This window comes from Rhinoderma darwinii, chromosome 5, assembly GCF_050947455.1.
Source record: "Rhinoderma darwinii isolate aRhiDar2 chromosome 5, aRhiDar2.hap1, whole genome shotgun sequence".
Taxonomy (NCBI): Eukaryota; Metazoa; Chordata; class Amphibia; order Anura; family Rhinodermatidae; genus Rhinoderma; species Rhinoderma darwinii.
In genome coordinates this window covers 79,747,992-79,770,386 of record NC_134691.1, presented here as the reverse complement: position 1 = coordinate 79,770,386, position 22,395 = coordinate 79,747,992, and the positions used below count along the sequence as shown (strand labels likewise).

At 41.9% G+C, this 22,395-nt stretch overlaps 1 protein-coding gene across 5 annotated transcripts in view; it reads right to left on the bottom strand.

The window, feature by feature from the left end:
- ASPH (aspartate beta-hydroxylase) overlaps window positions 1-22,395 on the bottom strand; it is a 214,222-nt gene that overhangs the window by 118,519 nt on the left and 73,308 nt on the right. For 4 of the 5 annotated variants that reach the window (XM_075826191.1, XM_075826194.1, XM_075826195.1 and 1 more), the window contains 7 exons: window positions 21,424-21,489; window positions 19,392-19,439; window positions 18,763-18,834; window positions 11,748-12,266; window positions 9,914-9,970; window positions 9,766-9,807; window positions 1,339-1,377 (listed from right to left, as the gene is read on the bottom strand). In XM_075826191.1, coding sequence (XP_075682306.1) covers window positions 1,339-1,377; window positions 9,766-9,807; window positions 9,914-9,970; window positions 11,748-12,266; window positions 18,763-18,834; window positions 19,392-19,439; window positions 21,424-21,489 — 843 coding nt within the window. The remainder of the gene's footprint in view (window positions 1-1,338; window positions 1,378-9,765; window positions 9,808-9,913; window positions 9,971-11,747; window positions 12,267-18,762; window positions 18,835-19,391; window positions 19,440-21,423; window positions 21,490-22,395) is intronic. The other variant, XM_075826193.1, reaches the window with a different exon arrangement.

The following is a 22,395-nucleotide window of genomic DNA, read 5'->3' as shown; positions in this document are numbered from 1 at the left end:
ACCCGGGCTTCTCCCAAGCAGGACCCGCTGTCGCTGAAGCTGTAAGTACCGCTGACCTGATGGATTTAGATTTCAGTGCAAGATACAGCTTCGATGTATCAAAAACAGAAGTGTTAATAGCTTCTCTTTTTTAGCAATTAAAATACAAACTGAATGAACAGTTGAGAAATCAAAATCAATATTTGGTGTGACCACCATTTGCCTTCAAAACAGCATAAATTCTTCTACGTACTCTTGCAAAGTCATGGATTTTTTTAGGATTATAGTCAGGTGTATGATTAAAAGCCATGTGCACCGTTGAAATGGTTTTGTTTCTTAAATAAATATGGCTAAATGATAAAAACTGCTTTGTTTCCTGTATACTGAGCAGCTGTAACTAGTGCGGAGACCTGAATCTGCCAGGCAGGTCAGCGGGACTGACTGGTTAAGTGTCAGCGGGTCCTGGTGTCAGACACACAGGATCGAGCCGTTACCGATCACATTAAAAAAAGAAATAATGTATATTATAAATATGAGGGTATGTTCACACGGCCTATTTACGGACGTAATTCGGGCGTTTTTGCCCCGAATTACGTCCGAAAATAGCGCCTCAATAGCGTTGACAAACATCTGCCCATTGAAAGCAATGGGAAGACGTTTGTCTGTTCACACGAGGCGTAATTTACGTGCCGCTGTCAAATGACGGCGCGTAAATAGACGCCCGCGTCAAAGAAGTGACCTGTCACTTCTTTGGGCGTAATTGGAGCCGTTACTCATTGACTCCAATGAATAGCAGCGCCAATTACATCCGTAATGGACGCGGCGTTCAAGCGCCTGCACATGCCGTTACGGCTGAAATTACGGGGATGTTTTCAGGCTGAAACATCCCCGTAATTTCAGCCGTTACGGACGCCCTCGTGTGAACAAACCCTTAGGCAAGAAAAAAACAAAAAAAAAACACACACAACATCTAAGTTCAGAACGCAGATGACGTCGATAACCGGAAGAAAGGTTTAAAGCACTCCCAGAGTAAATGAAAAATCCAGTCTTATTTAGTTCAGCTTACATAGTGCAGACCTGGCACCCTGTGCTGTTGTAATAATAAAAAAGATAGTGTCTATATCTATTTTTTTTACCATATCTAGACCAAATATGCTTTGTACCGTTAAAGAGTCCCCTACACCTCATTAATCATTTACTGACATATCTAATTATTGCTGTGTAACCTGCACAAAATCCACTTAACATGCATTTCCGATTTAATTGCTTAGGAAAGTATTGTGCTTACACTAAAGGCCAATGTCGTATGAAATAATCACATAATTATTATAATATTATATTGACAACAGCAGTTCTTACCATTAACCTCTTCTTCATGGTCATCAATTATTACGTCCTCTGTAGCGAGAAGGGAAAGAAACAAAAATATGTACTTAAAGACTAAGAAATGTAAAAAGTTGAATTGCTAAAACACAGTAATATATAATGCCCCGATCTCATTAGTGAGAGAAGTGATAATAAGAAACTCAAAGACCGAAATCCCAACTCAACACTTTACAAAGCGAATTGTAAGTTGGCCCGTATTCTTGCAATGTCGGCATAAACAAAGCCAGCCATACAAACAACTATTACATCATCTGTACAGAGGTTCATAACGAAGCATCAGAGATTAGGATTATTGGAGATGTACATCACAGTAATTGATCTACGACACACGATTAAAAATCCCACACATGGAGACCAGTCACTAACAGTCATGTATGACTTAAAGGGGAATTACCCTTTTGACAACTAGAGCCCTTCGATTTAAAGCCTCTAATATTTGAGATCTAGGCTTATGCTGGCCATATACATTAAAGAGGCTCCGTCACCTGATTATAAGTGTCCTATCTCCTACATAATGTGATCGGCGCTGTAAAGTAGATAACAGTGGTTTTTATTTTGAAAAACGATCATTTTTGAGCAAGTTATGAGCAATTTTAGATTTATGCTAATGACTTTCTTAATAGACAACTGGGCGTTTTTACTTTTTACCAACTGGGCGTTGTGAAGAAGAGTGTATGACGCTGACCAATCAGCATCATACACTTCTCATTGTTCCAGCCCATTGTCACAGTGTGATTGTGCAGTGAAAGAAGCTGGGCTGGAACAATGAGAAGTGTATGACGCTGATTGGTCAGCGTCATACACTCCTCTGTACAACGCCCAATTGGTAAAAAGTAAAAACACGCCCAGTTGTCGATTAAGAAAGTAATTAGCATAAATCTAAAATTGCTCATAACTTGCTCAAAAATTATCGTTTTTCAAAATAAAAACCACTGCTGTTATCTACCTTACAGAACTTCTAATATGGTGACAGAGCCTCTTTAAAGAGATTGGGTGGGGTGGGGAGGGATTAGCCTATAATCTAAGGGGCCGTTCACATGCATCCGTTGCCACTGTCCGTTTCCCTCCGGCGTGTTGCAGAACAGCCGGAGGGAAACGGATGGTAGAACGAATCACATAGCTTTCTCTAGGATCTGCCCTGGCACAGGGGACATACGTTGTGGCTCCGTACGGCACTGGGCCTGTGCAGGAGCCGGTTCCAAAAACATTACCTGCAGCATTTTTGGTTCTGGGGACATATCCTATCTATTTTAATTGCGGCTGGATGAACGCCGGGTGCCGCCGCATCCACCTTCCGGTGGTTATAACATTGCCGGGGATTCTAGGTGGACCCCCTGACGACTACCTCCCAACCATCCCGGATTCATGGGGACAATCCTGGATTCCGGGCGGTGTCCCGCTGCTCCGGGTGGCCGGGGGTATGTCCCGCTGTTAACGGTGTCTGCGTACTCAGGGAGCCGACACAGTTTAACTTAATACTGAAGCAGGGAACCACCTGGTCACTGCTTTGGAATGAGTTCAGAGCGGAGAAGCAGAGGGAGCTCCTCGGGCACAGTGCTACTTTAATTGCTGTGTTAAGGGAAGCCCTTGACATCACTCTCCATATATGGAAAGTGAACGTCAGGGGCTCTTCCTGGAGCAGAATCCCCGGACCGAGTCAGCAACAGCGATACCGCTCAAGGAGTAGCCACTGACTATGGACAGTGATGTCAGGGGGTCTTCCATGAGGGAATCCCAAGACGTGGCACCGCCTACAGGGGGGCACCGCGTGGCACTGCAGCATTATCTACAGGGGTTGTGTGGCACAATATACAGGGGGCACTGCGGTATTATCTACAGAGGGCAGGGTTTCATTACCTACACATGTAATTCATCTGTTTTTAAAAATATGTAAAGAACAGAAAACACGGACATGGAACGGATACAAAACAGATGCAAAACGGACGTTAAAAATAGACCTAGACGGCTGTTTTTAACGGCTGACACCCGAACGATGTTGTGTGAATAGAAACAGCAAGCCCTGCATGGTGTGGGTAGGAGATGCAGGCGGGATTGGGTAGCTGTAAAAGCGCAAAAAAAAACAAAAAACTATCTACTCCCTGAAGTTATGGCTACTGTTTGGTGTCTTTTCAGGCTAACAAGGCTGTTTCGAAGACTTGATCTGAGGTTAGTGGACAGCAGCTGCCTGCTGGGCTCTCTTGGCGCCAGCCTTGGCGCTGCATTGAATATGACACACGTGACATTACAATGTGTATGTCAGACTTCAGTGTAGCGCCAAGGCCGGAGCAGAGAAGGAGAGCCCTGACAGATTAGATACTTGTTGTGTACTATCATGTATCAAATCTATCACCAGCTATGCACCACTAATAAAATTGGCACATGTTCAGACCCTAGACTATCTTCTTGGTGGACCATTTTGCTAAAAACTGATGACAACTGATGGTTTTGTAGTAAAAATTGTGAAAAGTCCTGATGGCAACAGATACATTTTTTAATCAATTTCTACATCAGTTGTTATCACTTGAAACAAAAAAAACTGATGCTGATGCAACAGATATATGTGAACGCACCCTTACAGTTATGGGGCAGGCCTACAACCCCAGCATCTGCCATCCTTTATTCTTCCTAGAGATAAGCATTTCTAGGGATGTCTAGGAGCTGCTTATCTTCCTCTCCCTACTGAATTAAAGAGGCTCTGTCACCAGATTATCAAATCCCTATCTCCTATTGCATGTGATCGGCGCTGCAATGTAGATAACAGTAACGTTAGTTTTTTTTGGAAAAACAATCATTTTTGGCCATATTATGAGCAATTTTATATTTATGCAAATGAGTCTTTCTAATGGACAACTGGGCGTGTTTTCTCTTATTTCCAACTGGGCGTGTATTGTGTTTGTAACATCTGGGCGTGTTTACTTGTTTTACTAGCTGGGCGTTGTGAATAGAAGTGTATGATGCTGACATATGATGCTGACAAACACTTCTATTCACAACGCCCAGCTAGTAAAACAAGTAAACACGCCCAGATGTTACAAACACAATACACGCCCAGTTGGAAATAAGAGAAAACACGCCCAGTTGTCCATTAGAAAGGCTCATTTGCATAAATATAAAATTGCTCATAACTTGGCCAAAAATGATCGTTTTAAAAAAATAAAAAAAACGTTACTGTTATCTACATTGCAGCGCCGATCACATGCAATAGGAGATAGGGATTTGATAATCTGGTGACAGAGCCTCTTTAAACAATTGTTTGGCAGGCAGCTGTGCTCCACGTGGCCTCTTCAGCTTTTACAAAACATAGTGCTCTCTTCATGGCAATTAGATGCAATACTAGACAAAGCATACGGACAAAGGATACCTTAAGGCGGGATTCACACTACAGGGTTTCCCGGCCGGGTGCCGGCCGTTCATAAATCGGCCGGCACCCGGCTGCGTTAGGAATAATAGACCCCTAATGGGGCTATTCACACGACCGATTTTAGGACATGCTCTATTTTCTATTATAGGACATGCTCTATTTTCGGCCGGGTGATGGCCGGGTCTACCGTCGCTCGCGCACTCTCTCTCCTCCTCCTCACAGTGCAGAGTGCATGTGAGGAGGAGGGTCTTTTATTGCTCGCTGTAGGAGTCGGAATCCCCAATCCCCGGCCGGGGATTGGGGTTTCCGCTACAGGAGAAGTGCGTGACTACACTGTCCATATATGGACACAGCGAAGTCACTCACTTCTGCAGCGGAATCCCCGACTCTATGGCCGGGGATTTCGCTACAGGAGAAGTGAGTGACTACACTGTCCATATATGGACATAGCGAAGTCACTCACTTCTGCAGCGGAATCCCCGACTCTATGGCCGGGGATTTCGCTACAGGAGAAGTGAGTGACTACACTGTCCATATATGGACATAGCGAAGTCACTCACTTCTGCAGCGGAATCCCCGACTCTATGGCCGGGGATTCCGCTACAGGAGAAGTGAGTGACTACACTGTCCATATATGGACATAGCGAAGTCACTCACTTCTGCAGCGGAATCCCCGACTCTATGGCCGGGGATTTCGCTACAGGAGAAGTGAGTGACTACACTGTCCATATATGGACATAGCGAAGTCACTCACTTCTGCAGCGGAATCCCCGACTCTATGGCCGGGGATTCCGCTACAGGAGAAGTGAGTGACTACACTGTCCATATATGGACATTGAAGTCAGTGACTTCTCCTGGAAGGGGGGGGACGGGGACTGGGTGGCATTACCTAACAGGGGGGCTGTGGCATTACCTACCAGGGGGGCTGTGGCATTACCTACCAGGGGGGCTGTGGCATTTCCTACCAGGGGGGCTGTGGCATTTCCTACCAGGGGCTGTGTGTGGCAACAAATTTAAATGAAATTCATCCGATTTTAAAACGGACAGGGAAAAAAACGGATGCAAATCAGGTCCAAATCGGCCGGTAAAAACGGCAACTCGGCCCGGAACGGAACCGGAAGCAAAACTGATGCAAACCGGCCGGGGAAAAAAAAAAAAACGGCCAAAAACGGCCGATTTTCCCGGCCGACACTCGGACCCTGTCGTGTGAATGAGGCCTAAAGCAAGATTATCCTAGATCTGATAGATTTTGTTGGATTAGTTTATCATATCCCAGTTTCCTCAGATGGTAGAATATTGGTTCACAGGTCTGCTAGGCCCCCTACAGATTACATTTTAATCAGATCCTGCTAAAATCACTGGAATCCGCTGACAAAAATCTATCTTTGGTGTGCAATTCTTCAAATCGTATATGCTGACAAGCAATTTTATAAACATGATCAAAAACACCCCAGGCATCAACAAAATCTAAACCTCCACTTTAATCTAAAATCAGAAGTCATAGCTTAAGGGGAAAGATGTGCTAGCGGAACTGAGGAGTTGTACATCACCGACTCTGGAGCAGTAAAGTGCAGTAATACATCTTACAAAATTATCAATTCCCTCCCATCAAATGTTTATGATGTTGACATCCTTACAATGCTGTGACTCCCAGGATCCCAAATCAGCGAAGTTGTTTAACTCCTTAACGCCGAAGGACGGATATATCCGTCCTCAGCAGCTGCTAGTTCGCGCAGGAGGACGGATATATCCGTCCTGTGATAGCGCGGGTACTGAGACTGTACCCACGCGATCAGCGGCAGGAGCACGGCTGTTATACACAGCCTGGCTCCTGCTGCAACTGCCGGAATCGAAGCGCGCGCCGATTCCGGCAGTTTAACCCATTAAATGCCGCTGTCAATAGTGACAGCGGCATTTAATGTGTTTGACAGGGGGGGGAGCTCCCTCTGTCACCCGATCGGCGCCCCCGCAAACAAATCGCGGGTCGCCGTCGGGTTTCCATGACAGCCGGGGGTCTAACAAAGACCCCCAGGTCTGCCTTCAGCATCTGCCTGTTAGGCGATGCCGGAGGCATGACCTAACAGGTTGCCTTTCAGTTTTACACTGACAGGCAATAATGCTTTGGTATACTAAGTATACCAAAGCATTATATATGCGATCGGCACATCGCATAGTGAAGTCCCCTGGTGGGACTAAAAAAAAAAATGTAAAACAGTTAAATAAAGTTTGTGAAAAAAAAATAAAAATAATTACAGTCAAAGTCAAATAAAACTACTTTTTTGGCCCAAAAAGTGGTTTTATTTAGTAAAACGGTCAAAACAAATCACACATACACATATATGGTATCCCCGCGATCGTAACAACTTGACCAATAAAATGAACATATTAATTAAACCGCCGGATGAACGGCGTCCAAAGAAAACGCAAAAAACAACGTCAAAATTCTCTCTTTTCTCCCATTCCCCCCATAAAAAATAAAATAAAAGTTAATCTATAAGTCCTATGTACCCCAAAATAGTAATAATAAAAACTACACATTGGCCCGCAAAAATCAAGCCCACATACGGCCACATCAACGGAAAAATAAAAACGTTACGGCTCTTGGAACGCGGCGATGCAAAAACAAGCAATTTTTTTCTAAAAGGGTTTTTATTGTGCAAACGCAGGAAAACATAAAACCTTTACATATTTGGTATCCCCGTAATCGTGCCGACCCATAGAATAAAGTTAACATGTTATTTACGCTGCATAGTAAACGGCGTAAACTTATAACGTGAAAATCAATCCTGGAATAGCTGCTTATTTTCAATTCTCTCCTAAAATAAAGTTAATAAAAGTTAATCAATATGTTATAAGCATCTAAAAATGGTCCAATTACAAAATACAACTCGTCCCGCAAAAAACAAGCCCTTATACGACTATGTCGACGGAATAAAAAAAGAGTTACGACTCTTGGAATGCGACCGTGAAAAAACAAAAAATAATCCTTGGTCATTAACGTGCAAAATGGCCCGGTCATTAAGGGGTTAAAGAACAAAAACTCATCCACAAAACACTGTCTGCTATGTACATAAGTAAAAACACATGTAAAGCACAAACTTTATATTGCCAGCAAAGTAACACAGACGTATCAAAAGACAATTCTAAGTTGACATTTTACTGTACATAAACTCTTACTTCTTCTGTTTCTAGATTAAAATGAAAACAAAATTTATTTGATGCTTGAATAAACCCTTGAAGTGAACCTTCCGTCATAGAAAACTATTGTCCGTCTAAAAAACATATCAGAAGTCTTCATTATTGGTAGTCTGGGCTAGTCTCGCTCTCCTGACATGTCTTGGTAAATGCTTGTGAATTTATGGGGAATACAAGTATTTACCAAAACAGACAATTCAGGTCCTTTTAACCCCTTCCCGACATCCGCCGCATATATACGGCGCACGCCGGGTGGGGGAATATGGAGCGGGCTCACGGGCTGAGCCCGCTGCATAGAGCGAGTGTGTCGGCTGTGTGTTACAGCTGACACTTCCGGGTAACGAGGGGGATCCCGTTCGAGCGCGCTCCTGCTTGTTTAACCCATTCAATGCCGCGGTCAATAGCGATCCCGGCATTTAAATGACTAAAAACATGGGGTCGACCCCCCCAGTGGCGAGATCGGGGGGGTGCCGTTGTTTGGCATGACAGCCTGGGGGCCTGATGAAGTCCCCCAGGTCATTAGTATTGCAGTATATCGTGTAAGCGATCTGACGATCGCTGGAAAAAGTCCCCTAGGGGGACAAGTAAAAAACAGTAAAATAACGTTTTTTTCAACAAATAAAAAAAAAAAACAAAGCTCACAAAACCCCCCTTCTCCCATAAGAACGTAAAACAAGAAAAGCTAACATAACTGGTATCGACACGTCTGTAAAAGTCTGAACTATTACAATATATCATTATTTAGTGAATGCCGTAAAAAATTAAAACCATCAGAATTGCTATTTTTTGCTCCCTTCATCTCCCCCAAAATATGAAATAAGTGATCAAAAGTCTCACGTACCCCAAAACGGTACCAATATAAACTACAGCTCGCCTCGCAAAAAATAAGCCCTCACACCGCTAAAATCAACAGAAAAATTAAAAAAAAAAGTTATGTCTCTCAGAATATGGCGACAAAACGCAAATATTATTATTATTTTTTTTAACAATCAGTTGTTTTCCTTGTAAAAGTAGTAAAACAAAGAAAACTATATAAATTTGGTATCGCTGTAATCGTATTGACCCGCAGAATAAACATGCCATTTTTACCATATGGTGAATGCCGTAAAAACAAAACCACCCAAAAGGTTGAGGAATCGCTGTTTTTTTCCTATTCCACCCCACATATATTTTCTCCCTCGTTTTCCAGTACATTATATGGTACAAAAAAATGGTGCTGTGAAAATCTAGAACTCAACCCGCAAAAAAGAAGCCCTCATACGGCAATATTGATGGAAAAATTTCTAACTGTGTTTTGCAATGAACAGACATTTTAAAGGCTTTGTACACCTTTGAAACAGTTTTGTTTTTTTTTTTTTTTAAAAATGTCTATCCGTGGGATTGGTACAACTTTCAAAATACTTTTTCTTAAAGATTATTTTTACTTTGAGATACAGCCGCTTCATATCCTGTATACAGGGCAGCTGTATCGGGTGCTGAGACCTGAATCCGTCAGGTCAGCGGCACGGACTAATTTAGTGTCAGCGGGTCGACACCGAGGAGCGAGCTGCTATCGATCACATCACATTCATAACTTAGATGTGATATATTACAGGTGGATCCTGCGTGTCAATTACAATTCCTTGAATTGTCTCTATTAGAGACAAGAATTTATTGAAAGTTATCGCCAACACCCCGCCAAGATAGGTCACCTGGCTTCTTTTAAAGAACCGCTAATTGAAGCAATGGGAACCAAAAGAGGCGTTTTTCATGCGGATTGTGACGATGAAAAAGCGTCGGAACCAACGTGCAAAAATCGCAGTGTGAACATGGACTTTACATGTAAAAACATAGGAAATAGTTACCTGAAGTTTCTGGAGCAGATTCCTCATCTTGTTCTGGAACATCTATACGAGGACAGTCATAAGGACGTTAATAAAAAAATAAAGGTGTACAGACTTTATGGATTCTCAAAGCATCTATGCATGGAAAATAAAAGGTCTCCATACGCACCTGATAATTCAGCTGGTTCTTCCTCTTCCAGCTCGGTTTGTGGATTATATTCATTTTCTAAAAGAAAACATGAATAAAAATGAATGCATAAAATATATCAAAATCCCCAAAAAGGCAGTATAACCTGTACTGCTAATGTAATAAGTACCACCGCTTATGCTACAATTGGTAGAATGATATGCTTTGATAGCAATGTTTATGAAAAAAACAATACTGACATCTTGTGGTGCACTCCCTCAAATTCAGTTCTAGACTATATAAAAAGGACCTATGGTGTGCAGCTTAGGTGCCCCCAAAAGTTAACAGGCTTCGTTCACAACTACGCTAGGGTCCCATTGCGACGTTCCATCGGAGCTTTTTGTCGGAAGGGGACCCCGACGGTCACAAACGGAAACCAAAGTTTTCCGTTTCCATCACCATTGATTTCAATGGTGACGGATCCGCTGGCAATGGTTTCCGTTTGAATCAGTTGTGCAAGGGTTCCGTCGTTTTGATGGAATGAATAGCGTTGTCGACTACGAACTAACGGAAACCATTGGCAAATGGAAACAAACGGAAACCAATGGTACCGGATCCGTCACCATTGAAATCAATGGTGATGGAAACGGAAACTTTTGGTTTCAGTTTGTGCCAGTCAGTATCCAGTTCCAACGGAAAGCTCAGACGAAACGTCGGAACAGGACCCTAGTGCAGATGTGAACGAAGCCTAATATATCCATCAGAAGACTCGTTAACAATTGCTTTTGTGAAAACTGATGTTAAAGCGGATCTGTCACCATACAATTCTACAATGCTTAAGGCCAGTATAGTAGGGGTACAGGTCCGGTCTACTATTAGCCCAGGCGGCACAAAAAAAAAAAAAGAAGAATGGTGTAATTTAGCTAGTACATCTACCAAGCTACGACTTACAATGGGGCGTAAGTAAGAGGGTGTCTGAAATATTACAGAATTTGTGACAAACTGACAAACATGAACAAAGCATTCGTTTTTTTTTTGTCTTAATATATCATACATTTTTTACATTAGTAGAGCTATTCTATTTATTTAAATTTAACCCATTAAGGACGTGGCTGGTTTTTAACTTGGACGACGGAGCATATTTTTCCCTTCTTTGCCTTACTGCATTCCGGGAGCTGTAACCGTTTTACTTTTTCACGGACATTGCTGTGTGAGGGCTGTTTTTCTTGCATCTTGGAGTGTATTTAATATTGGTATAATTTTTAGTACATAAACTAAATTTTGTTTTATGACCTGTGGCATGACTTGCAGTCTGCTGTACACCAACGCAACCCATTTAGCATGAAGGAGTTGGAGCAGTTTTGTCTAGATGTGCTAAGCTAATAGAGACATACCCTAAGAGACTTGCATCTGTTATTTGCACCATTATAGTGGTAGGAATGTGTAAAACAAATGGTACAAACCCTCAAATAATTCAAAGTTGTAATGCAACCAAACAGGGAAAACACCAAGTGAATACTTTTGTAAGGCACTATATGTAATCCAATGCATTACTGCCGATGCATATAAAACGCACAGGCATCTGTGAGGGCACATCTCAGGTTCACCCTAACAGGGATTATTTTAGGACAGCCCTGGGTTCCTTTGCTAGACCCAGAGCAGTTTCTTTAAACGTCCCTAACAATCAGGGAACAAAGAGGTCCGACCCTCATTGTGATGCTGCAGTCGCTATGGATTCTTGCATTACAAGGGTTAAATGGCAGGATTTATAGTTTTCTTCAATGCCGCAGGCTGGCAACTGCTGTGCCCCTACAATCACAGAGACGTAAATGTATGGCGCGGGGCACGAAGTTAATAAAAACGGTTTATAAACTACCTTCATCATAAGACTCCGCTTCATCTTCTGCTGGTTTGTTTATGAAGACTTCTTCATGCGTTTCATATTCTTCTTCATTTTCTGCCTCTTCAGTCTCTTGGTCATTCTCAAAATTTTCGTCCTGCGGTTCTGGTTCCTCTGTTAGCTCTTCTTCAGGTTCTTCATCAGCTACAGGTGCAGGTGGTATTTCTTCTTCTACTTCAACAGCAGGTGGCTCTGCTGCATACTCCACATCTACATCTAAAGAATCTTCTGTTTCTGTATTCGGAGCATTCAGAAATTCAGTTTCTATCTCCTCTACCAAAGACTCCAACTCTTGTTCATACACCGGTTCTGGATCTTCTGCTGGTTCTTGTTCATCTTCCTGTGCTAATATTGCTTCTTCCACATCATCCTCCTCATCGGAAGCAGCAGGTTCTTGCTCAGTAACTTCAGCAAATGCTAGCTCTTCAACTGCGGGCTCTTCTTGAACATTAACTTCTTCCTCTATCACCGGTTCTTCCTCTGGCTCTTTTACTTCTAAAAAGGTTAAAATCAGTAAATAAAGTTTTATTGAATATTTGGTATTCAATCACAGAAGGTAATCTTATTTTCCTAAAAATCAGGGAATCGTTGCTTACACCCTAGAATATGGATAACAGAATGGATGTTCCAGTTCATTATTCCTGATGTATCAAACTAAAGTGAAGCTTAGATATGATCATTATTAGGCTTATCCTGTGTGTTAAGATGCACACGAGCCACTGTCAGCCAAGCCATCTGACATTTGCCGACAGCTGAGATTCCACTCTTACCGGCCCGCGGTCCTTTGCCGCCGATTTTGGCGAATTAACCCCTTAAATGCAGTGATCGGTTGCGATCGCCGCATTTTAGGGGTTTCTAGCATATCGGCAGACCCCGGTCTGAAATAGCGGGGTTTGCCGATCGTTAGCACGGCAAACGTAAGCCAAGCAATGGCCTCCGTGTCTGCCATGGACGGAAGCCCATCCGGAACAACCTCCGGCTGGTCCTGATAGGCTTCCTGTCAGAGAGTGACAGGAAGTCACTGTGTCGTTCCCGATGCACACGGTCGGCGACAAGGTGTACATCGGGAACCGGGAGTTCAGGCTCCAGTATTGCCGATCAGCGGCACATCGCCGCTAATTTCGGCAATTAACTTAAATGCGGGGATCAATTGTGATCGCCGCATTTAGAGGGTTTGTAGAACATCGGCAGCCCCCATGCAATTGTGGGGGCTGCTGATGCTTGTGATTGCATCCGGAGGCCCGAAAACGGCCTCCGGGTCTGCCATGTATGGAAGCCTATGAGGACCAGACAAAGCAAAGACAAGGTGAAATTTGCAAATGTCATTGTTCTTGCTGAATTTCAATTTTATTCAATTTTTTTCTGTAACAAAGAAGGTTTTACCAGAGAAACACTACTAAATATGTGTTGCCCAAATTCTGCAGTGTTTAGAAATGTCCCACATGTGGCTCTAGTGTGCTCGTGGACTAAAACACAAGCCCCAGAAGCAAAGAAGCACCTAGTGCATTTTGAGGCCTCTTTTTTATTAGAATATATTTTAGGCAGCATGCCAGGTTTGAAGAGGTGTTGAGGTGCCAAAACAGTGGGAATCACGCAAAAGTGACCCCATTTTGGAAACTACACCCCTCAAGGAATTAATTTATGGTTGTTGTTACCATTTTGACCCTACGGTTTTTACTCAGCACGTATTTGAACTGGGCTGTGAAATTAAAAAAATGAGATTTTTTTATTCCAATAAAATTTAATTTTTCATCAACATTTCTTATTTTCACAGGGAACAAAGTACCCCATTTTGTTGCCCAATTTGTCCTTAGTGCGGCAATACCCCATTTGTGGTGATAAACTGCCGTTTGGGCCCATGGCAGGACTCAGAAGGAAAGGACCATCATTTGGCCTACTGAAGCTTTTCTGGTGCGAAGTTATGTATGCAGAAGCCCCTGAGGTACCAGTACAGTTGAAACCCCCGAGAAGTGACCCCATTGTAAAAACTACACCCCTTAAGACATTCATCTAGAGGTGTAGTGAGCATTTTGACCCCACAGGTACTGTATAAAAGATAATGCGCAGCAGATGGTGCAGAGTGAGATTTGCAATTTTCTATATATGTATGGCATGTCAGTGTCCGATATAGTGTGCCCAGCATGTGCCACCGGAGATATACACCCCATAAGCTGTAATGTGGGTTCTCCCGGGTACAGCAATACCCTACATGTGGCTGTTATCAGCTGCCTGGGAACACGGCAGGGCTCAGAAGGGAAAGATGAGGGGGATAAGCTGTGCAGAGTACATCAGGGTAAATTAAAACTTACGGGATGTATGATAAATTCGAACACAATCTTTCATACAGAGCCCTGGTTTTTCGGGACACGTGTCGCATTGGTATATTGTTTCCTTCCTTATCCCCCTCTTTGAGCAGACTGCACCTCTTGACTTTTTCCCTTCTTGCCAGCTTGGGGTACTTCTCCTGGAAAGTGTTGCCCTGGTACGATGCATGTGGGCTCGCTTCCAGAAGTACTGGGTGCTTGTAGTCCAGCACGCAGTCTGGTTTGGGGGTCTCTGTACTGGTACCTCGTACAGGTACATGGGTACTGGTGTGGCCATGTATTGTTGTCAATACAAGGACATCTCTCTGAGTTAGAGGAAAAAAAATTATTACAAATGAATTTCAGCGGGAAAAAAAAAAAATTTACTTTGTAAATTTCACCTCTACTTTGCCTTAATGCCTGTGAAACGCCTAAAGGGTTCAAATACTTTCCAAATGCGGTTCTGAATACTTTGAGGGGTGCAGTTTTCAAAATGGGGTGATTTATGGGAACTTTCAAATATATAAGGCCCTCAAAACCACTTCACAACTGAACTGGTCCCTGAAAAAATAACCTTTTGAAACTTTCTTGAAAATATGAGAAATTGCTGCTAAAGTTCTAAGCCTTGTAATGTTCTAGAAAAATAAAAGGACGTGAAAAAAATGATGCAAACAAAGTAGACATATGGGAAATGTTAACTAGTAACTATTTTGTGTGGCATTACTATCTGTTTTACAAGTAGATGCATTTCAATTTTTGCAAATTTTCGCTAAAATTTGAAGTTTTTCAAAAATAAATATTGAATTTATCGACCAAAGTTTTCACTAACATAAAGTACAATATGTCACGAAAAAAAATCTCAGAATCGCTTGGATAGGTAAAAGCATTCTGAAGTTATTACCACATAAAGCGAGACGTCAGATTTGAAAAAAATCATCTGTGTCCACAAGGCCAAAACAGGCTGTGTCCTGAAGGGGTTAAAGAGGTTTTCCAGTTCAGAAAACCCATTTTCATATACACGATTATGGAATTCTGAGGTAATAGAGGCGTCCTCTGTTCAGAATCCTCATCGCTTGGCCAGAGTGGAGAGCGATTACAAAGAGCATCACTCACTCTGGGAGGACCTGTCCTGTCCCATTCTTACATAGTCAACCCATTGATTTGAAGGTTGCTTTGTGTAATGCTTAATTTCCCCTGTGGTGGCGCTGCAGGGAAATGTAACACTTTGACAGGTTTCCCCACCGATTACTGCTGCTCACTGGGGTTGCCAGCAGGGGGAAACTTTATAAGCAGCTTATGGTCAAAGGACCTTTCTAACAAGTAGGGTTTGGTCAAAGCGGAGAATCCCTTCAAGTGAAATTAAAGCATACCTTTATGTAATCCCACTTAAAACCCCCATAGTGTGTATATTGAAGTTTTCAACCTAACATCAAAAAACGAGTGCCCTTCACTTGTAGGCTGTGCACTCCATTAATTTCAAGATAAAGAAGAACAGGATTTACTGCAGGTCTACACTTCCTCCCTACTGAGATTGATAGATCAAGCTTTTTTTCCTAATGAATAGAAGATAACTAATAATATATCTTAGAGGATCGGTCATGTTTTTTTTTATAAAACACATACCTCCCCTTATTCTAGCTCGATTCCAGCATTGTCATTTTTTTGGGCCCTCCCGTTGTCCTGCTAGGGCCTCTGCTCCGCTTGGCGCCCAATATACTAATTTTGAGTAAAGGTACAGAGAAGGGGAGACCTCATCACTCCGCAGTAGGCGTTGCCTCTTGCATCATTGTGACCCCGTCCAGTCAGAGTGGATAGCCTCACATTGATGAAGAAGACCCGCTCTGAATGGACAGCGTCACGGCCATGCAAGAGGCAACTCCTGCTGAGGAGAGACGAGTTCTCCGCTCTGTACCGTAACTCAAAATCAGCATGTTAGGCACCACGGAGAGCAGGGGCCGTACTAGTACAACGTAAGAGCCAAAAACAAAGACTGCTGCGCTGGAATCGAGAGGACGCCAGGAATAAGGGGAGTTACAGGTCCTCCAAGTTGTTAATAAGTATTTTAACCAAACAGTTACAGATGTAGCAAAGTCTGTACAAGCCCTGGTGTCTGGTGATCACAGCAGCATCAGCGCTGATTAAAGGAACAGTGTCACCAAATTTTTTTTTTAATATGTTAAAGATGTTAGTGCTTTATTAAAAACGTTTATATTTATTTGTGTTACTTTTTTTTATTTTTACACTTTTTCTTCCCTATGGGGGCTGCCATTTTTTTTTCCATTTCTGTATGTGTCGATTAACGACACATACAGACATGGAATACGGCAGCTCCAGTCCCATAGGGACTGCGAACGGGGCCCGTTCCATCCACTATCGTGTACGCCGCTGTGTGGGAACGGCGCATGCGCCACTCCCACACAGTTGAATTTGAAATGCGCGCCGTCCGGCGCCATTTTCCTGTGGACCGGAAGTCGCGGCCGGACAGTAAGATTACTACTTCCGGTCGCGGCTTCCGGACTTGTGCACATGGACCAGCGGCAGCAGGCGGAGCGGATGGACCGGAGGGAGCGGCGGCGACTGGAGCAGGTAAGTTATTTCTATGTATGTTCGTGTTTCAGTGTGTGTTTACTACGGTCTGTAAACCTACTACACTGTGTGTTAGCTCAAAAAATGGCGACACACAGTGTAGGAGGTTAGACCGTTCAAACCCCTCGTTTCTCCCGGCACTAGCCAGGATAAAGGAGGGGGGGATTCTGAGAGCTCACTAGAGCGAGGGATTTTTACCCAATTTTGCAGCATAAAGCAATGTGGTTGCTTTACCACATGCAATGCTGCAATTTTGGGAATGGCTCCATCTAGTGACCAGTGCTGGGAAATATTATAAATTGAATCCAATTTATAATATTTCCTGACTCATGAAAAAAATAAAAATAAATTTAGAACAATGTTTAATCACCTATACACTAACTGTTTAACTAAAAAAAAAACAAAACATGTTTTGCTGGCAACACATTTCCTTTAAAGCAGGAACTGCAGTGCGAGAGGGAAAGGTGTGGCAAGCAAGCAGACTTGTAGAAGGAGTGGCCGGGATGCAAGCCCACTACATCTGTAACATAGCCGACAATGCCAACTTCCTTTTTGTGAATTAGGAAGAAGGAAGAGTCTGCAGCACAAATGGTGGATGTGAAGGAAAAGGCTCCATAAAGCTACTATACATCTAGGAGCAATGACATTTTTTTTCACTGGAGGGATCCTTAAATGGAAATAATGGTCCTTAACCCGTTCGTGACCGGCCCATAGTGGTTTTTACGTCGGTCACTAACGGGCCTTATTCCAATGCAATAGACTTTTTACGTCGCTGCATCGGAATAAGTAAACAGAGCAGGGAGCTGTCAAATCTCCCTGCTCTCAGCTGCCAGAGGTAGCTGAGGGCGTCCCTGCTCGACCGGGTGAGATCGATATTCGTATCGGTCTCACCCTTTTAACCCCTCAGATGCGGTGCACAATAGTGTGCACCGCATCTGAGTGGTTTTGGAGAGAGGGAGGGAGCTCCCTCTCATCCAACTGACACCCGGCGATAAGATCGCCGAGTGTGTGTCTCCGATGGCAGCCGGGGGCTTAATAAAGGCCCCCAGGTCTGCCTGTGGTGAATGCCTACTAGGTCATGCCGGAGGCATTACCTAGCAGATGCCTATCCGTTTTACACGGACAGGCATAATACACTGCAACACACAAGTATTGCAGTGTATTATAAATGCGATCGGATTATCGCATAGTGAAGTCCCCTAGTGGGACTAGTAAAAAAAAGAAAAGTGTAATAAAAAGGGAAAAACAAAAAAGTGAAAAAAAAAATGAAAAAATGAAAAACCCACTTTTTCCCCCTTACAACCTGCTTGATTATTAACAAAGTAAAGTAAAAAATTTACACATATTTGGTATCGCCGCGTCCGTAACGACCCTCACCTATAATCTTATTACATCATTTAACCCGCACGGTGAACGTCGTAAAAAAATTAAATAAAAAAAACATGCAAAAATGGCTGTTTTCTTTGAATCCAGCCTTAAAAAAAAAGTGATAAAAGGTGATCAAAAAGTCGCATCTACTCCAAAATGGTACGGATAAAAACTACAAGTAATCCCGCAAAAAAAGCCCTCATACAACCGCATCAGCGAAAAAATAAAAACTTTACGGCTTTAAATATCGAGACACAAAAACAAATAATTTTGAAAAAAAAAGTGTTTTCACTGTGTAAAAGTAATAAAACATACAAAATCTATACAAATTTGGTATCGTTGCAATCGCAACACCCCGCTGAATAAAGTCATTGTGTTATTTATACCACACGGTAAACTGTCTAAATTTAGGATGCAAAAGTGTGGCCAAATTGCGTTTTTTTTTTCTACCCCCCCCCAAAAAAGTTAATCAATAAATACTATGTACCCCAAAATGGTGCTAATAAAAATTACAACTGGTCCCGCAAAAAAAAAAAAACACCTTATACAGCTATGTCGACGCAAAAATAAAAAAAAAGTGTATAGCTCTTTGAATGAGACTATGGAAAAACGTACAAAAATTGCTTGGTGATTGACGTTAAAATAGGCTGGTCATTAAGGGGTTAAAGAGTAACCAAGATCAACAAATCCATAATCTCTCTTCATTTACTAAAACACAATAGTTTTTATCGTACCTGATTCTGAGCGAAGCGATTCATGAACACTGGGCTCCACAGCATCTTCTAAGGAGAATTCATTAACTGCATCTAAGAAATATAAAAAGTCTCATATTTTTAACTCTTAGATAAATGTTCATAGCTGTGTAAAAATCAAATTTATTTTACAGTGATCATTCTTGGTTGTGATAGCAATGGTCCTCTTTTCGTACAGTAGAAATAGACATTCTACATAATGCAAGTATTGTACTAGATTAGGTGTGTGCGCGCGCGTGCATATATATATATAACGTAACCTGATACGATCACCAAGACACAGAAAAATATATGTGAAACACGAACAGCAGATTATATGGTTTATGTGTTCTATCTGCGGGCCGCCTGGTCGGGCTCTATGGGGCGCAACAAATGCAAGAGGCTAATAACCAAACATACCATACGAGCAGTTATTAGTTTCTGCCACAATCAAAAGTTCATCTACAATGCCAGTTACTTGGTTTTCAAAGTAGCAGCTTGTGTTTTAAAGCCTATAAATAAATGGGCATCTTAAAACATTAGGTCACCACTGGAAAATCTGTTCTTAAGGCTAAAAATTGTACAACCATGCAGTGACCTAAAACTGAATATTTTAAAGAAAAAGTAATTACCATCATGTGTTTCGTGATCATCCAGAGCATCTTCTAAGTCAAAATCGTCTGAAAAGAACATGAATTTCTAAAATTATATTCAGACTAGAGAATAATTCATTTACACCAGAGGGTGCCAAATTAAGGAACGAGAGAGAGAAAAGAGAAAAAAAAAAAGAAGTATTCTCCTTATCTTCTTCACCTAAGTAAAAAAAGTCATTTCAATACCTAGCAGAACCAGACAACCTATTTTAAGAAGTCAAATTGCATCCTCCAACGTCAATGAACATCTAACGTTATGTGATCATTGCAGGAAATATAAAGCAAGTCTGGAAACATCACACTTTGTAATCTCCACTTTGGAAGACTAGTACTAGCATGGTTATGTAAGCAATGTATGACAGCATTACGTGGGCGCTACTTGGTGCTGTTATTTAGCGCCTTTATTCTTCCTTCTACCAAAAATTGCCCCTCGTTTTATCAAAGGGCCTTTAATCCTGCCCTGGATGCTACTCATTACTATGGAATAAAAGGCATCAGGTACTGGATATTGTATCTACCACTAGTCACCAGGGACTTTTCAGTCCTATATAAATAAGATGTTGTAGGCGTGGTTGCTGGATTGAGAATATGGAACAACCAATAAATACTATTTTGCATGATGTGAATAATGAGGTTTTTTCCATGCTTATGTTAGGTGCTAAAGAATCTGTTCTAGTGGGATGACAGGTTTCTATAACCAATGCAGAAGTCTTATATTACCTAGCAGAAGGTAGACTTTAAAAGGCCACTTGTTAGATTAGAGCATATTGCACCAATAGAATAGTGTCCCCAGTGGGAGCACCGCTATTTGCTAAAGTCAAGAGACAGGTCTGTTGCTTTTCTCAAACCTGGAGGATCATAGGCATCTAATGACAGCCCTAGGTGCCTATTCATATGAATGGTCATCCTGTAATGCATTTACATTGTGGTTCCCCCATTAATAAGTACTCATTTTTTAGATCCCTTAGTAGTCAGGTTACCCCATCCTCAAGATCTCATTTTTCCAAAGCAAATCAATAAATCTTTATTAAAAAGGATTTATCAAAATGTAAACATTTCAGGTGATCAAGGAAAATTGGTATGTTCTTTGGAAACATATGGATTTAAAGAGGCTCTGTCACCACATTATAAGTGGCCTATATTGTACATGATATGATCAGCGCTGTAATGTAGATTACAGCAGTGTTTTTTATTTAGAAAAACGATCATTTTTGACAGAGTTATGACCTATTTTAGCTTTATGATAATGAGCTTCTTAATGGACAACTGGGCGTGTTTTACTTTTTGCCCAAGTGGGTGTTATTTACACATCATATAGTGATCTTATTACATCGCTATGTGCAGCCACATAAACACACTATAACGTTACTCAAGTGTCCTGACAGTGAATATACATTACCTCAAGCCAGGACGTTATGTCTATTCACAATCCTGACACTTCGGTAGCGTCTGTGTGAGATTTACAGCAAGGCAAACGTAATCTCGTTTTAAATTAAAGTTTACAGCGTAATCTCGCGAGATTACGATTGCGTTGTTGTAAATCTCAAAGAAACGCTACAGAAGTGTCAGGATTCTGAATAGACATAACGTCCTGGCTGGACGTAATGTATATTCACTGTCAGGACACTGCAGTAACGTTATAGTGTGTTTATGTGGCTGCACATAGCGATATAGCTATATCGCTATGTGCTGTGAACTGAATGGAGAGAAGTGTATGTTGCCGATTGGTCACGGATTGGTCAGCGTCATACACTTCTCTCCAACGCCCACTTGGTCAAAAAGTAAAACACGCCCAGTTGTCCATTAAGAAACTAATTAGCATAAAGCTAATATAGGTCATAACTAAAAATGATCGTTTTTCTAAAGAAAAAAACACTGCTGTAATCTACATTACAGCGCCGATCACATCATGTACAATATAGGGCACTTATAATGTGGTGACAGAGCCTATTTAACAGAACATATAGGCACTGCCATTATTTGGAAGCCAGTAACCTTGACACAACCTTACCAATATAAGGCGGTATGGAATCTTTTATAGCATTAAGAGCGTCCTCTAAATCTGCATCAGAGATATCTGGGGAAAAGAAGATACAGTAAAACAAAAGAATGTTCTTTCCGTAACTCGGTACACGTGCCATTTACACAGGATTAGTGTCTAATAAGGTCATTGTATATTATTACATAGTCCGGTGTACACAACCAGATCTGGGATACAGGATATGTGAACATTTACATTTGTGATTAGCATTGTAAACATCTGATCCCTATATAAAATATCAGGTCATTCGGTGAAGCTTACAGACAGTACATACTTTTATGGGCATTTACGAGGCCAAACATTATTTGTAGATGGTTTTACATATGCCAATTTCAGCTGCTATAACCAAAACTGGCCCATTGTAGCTATCGTGGACTAGTGTGTTATTCTGCTATAAAATCTTTTTCTGCTCACATCAAGGTTAGTTACAATTGTGGCATGTATACAATTATAGAATATATTTTCCTAAAAAGCATCATATGACGCACCAGAACAAATAATTGGGCATGTTGAAATCTAATATGTCCGCTTTCCACAGCCACCCGATAGCAGATTTATCCCAAATTAAAGGCTACGTAAACCTTTGAAAACGGGTTTTTAAAAAAAAAATAAATCATCAATTGATTGGTGCAACTTTTTAAAATTACATTTTTGTAAAAATTCTGTGCTTTGAGATGCAGTTGCTTTGTATTCTGTATACAGAGCAGCTGTATCTTGCGCTGAGATCTGAATCCGTCAGGTCAGCGGCACGGACAGGTTCAGTGTCAGTGGTTCCTGTGGGTCTCGGACACGCTGGATCCACCTGTCCTCGATCTCGTCTAAATTTTGAACTTAGATGTGATCGGTAACCGCTCGATCCTGCGTGTTAGAGTCATGCAAAAACCGCTGACACTGAACCCATCAGTCCCACTGACCTAATGATACTGGTTTCAGCGCTGAATA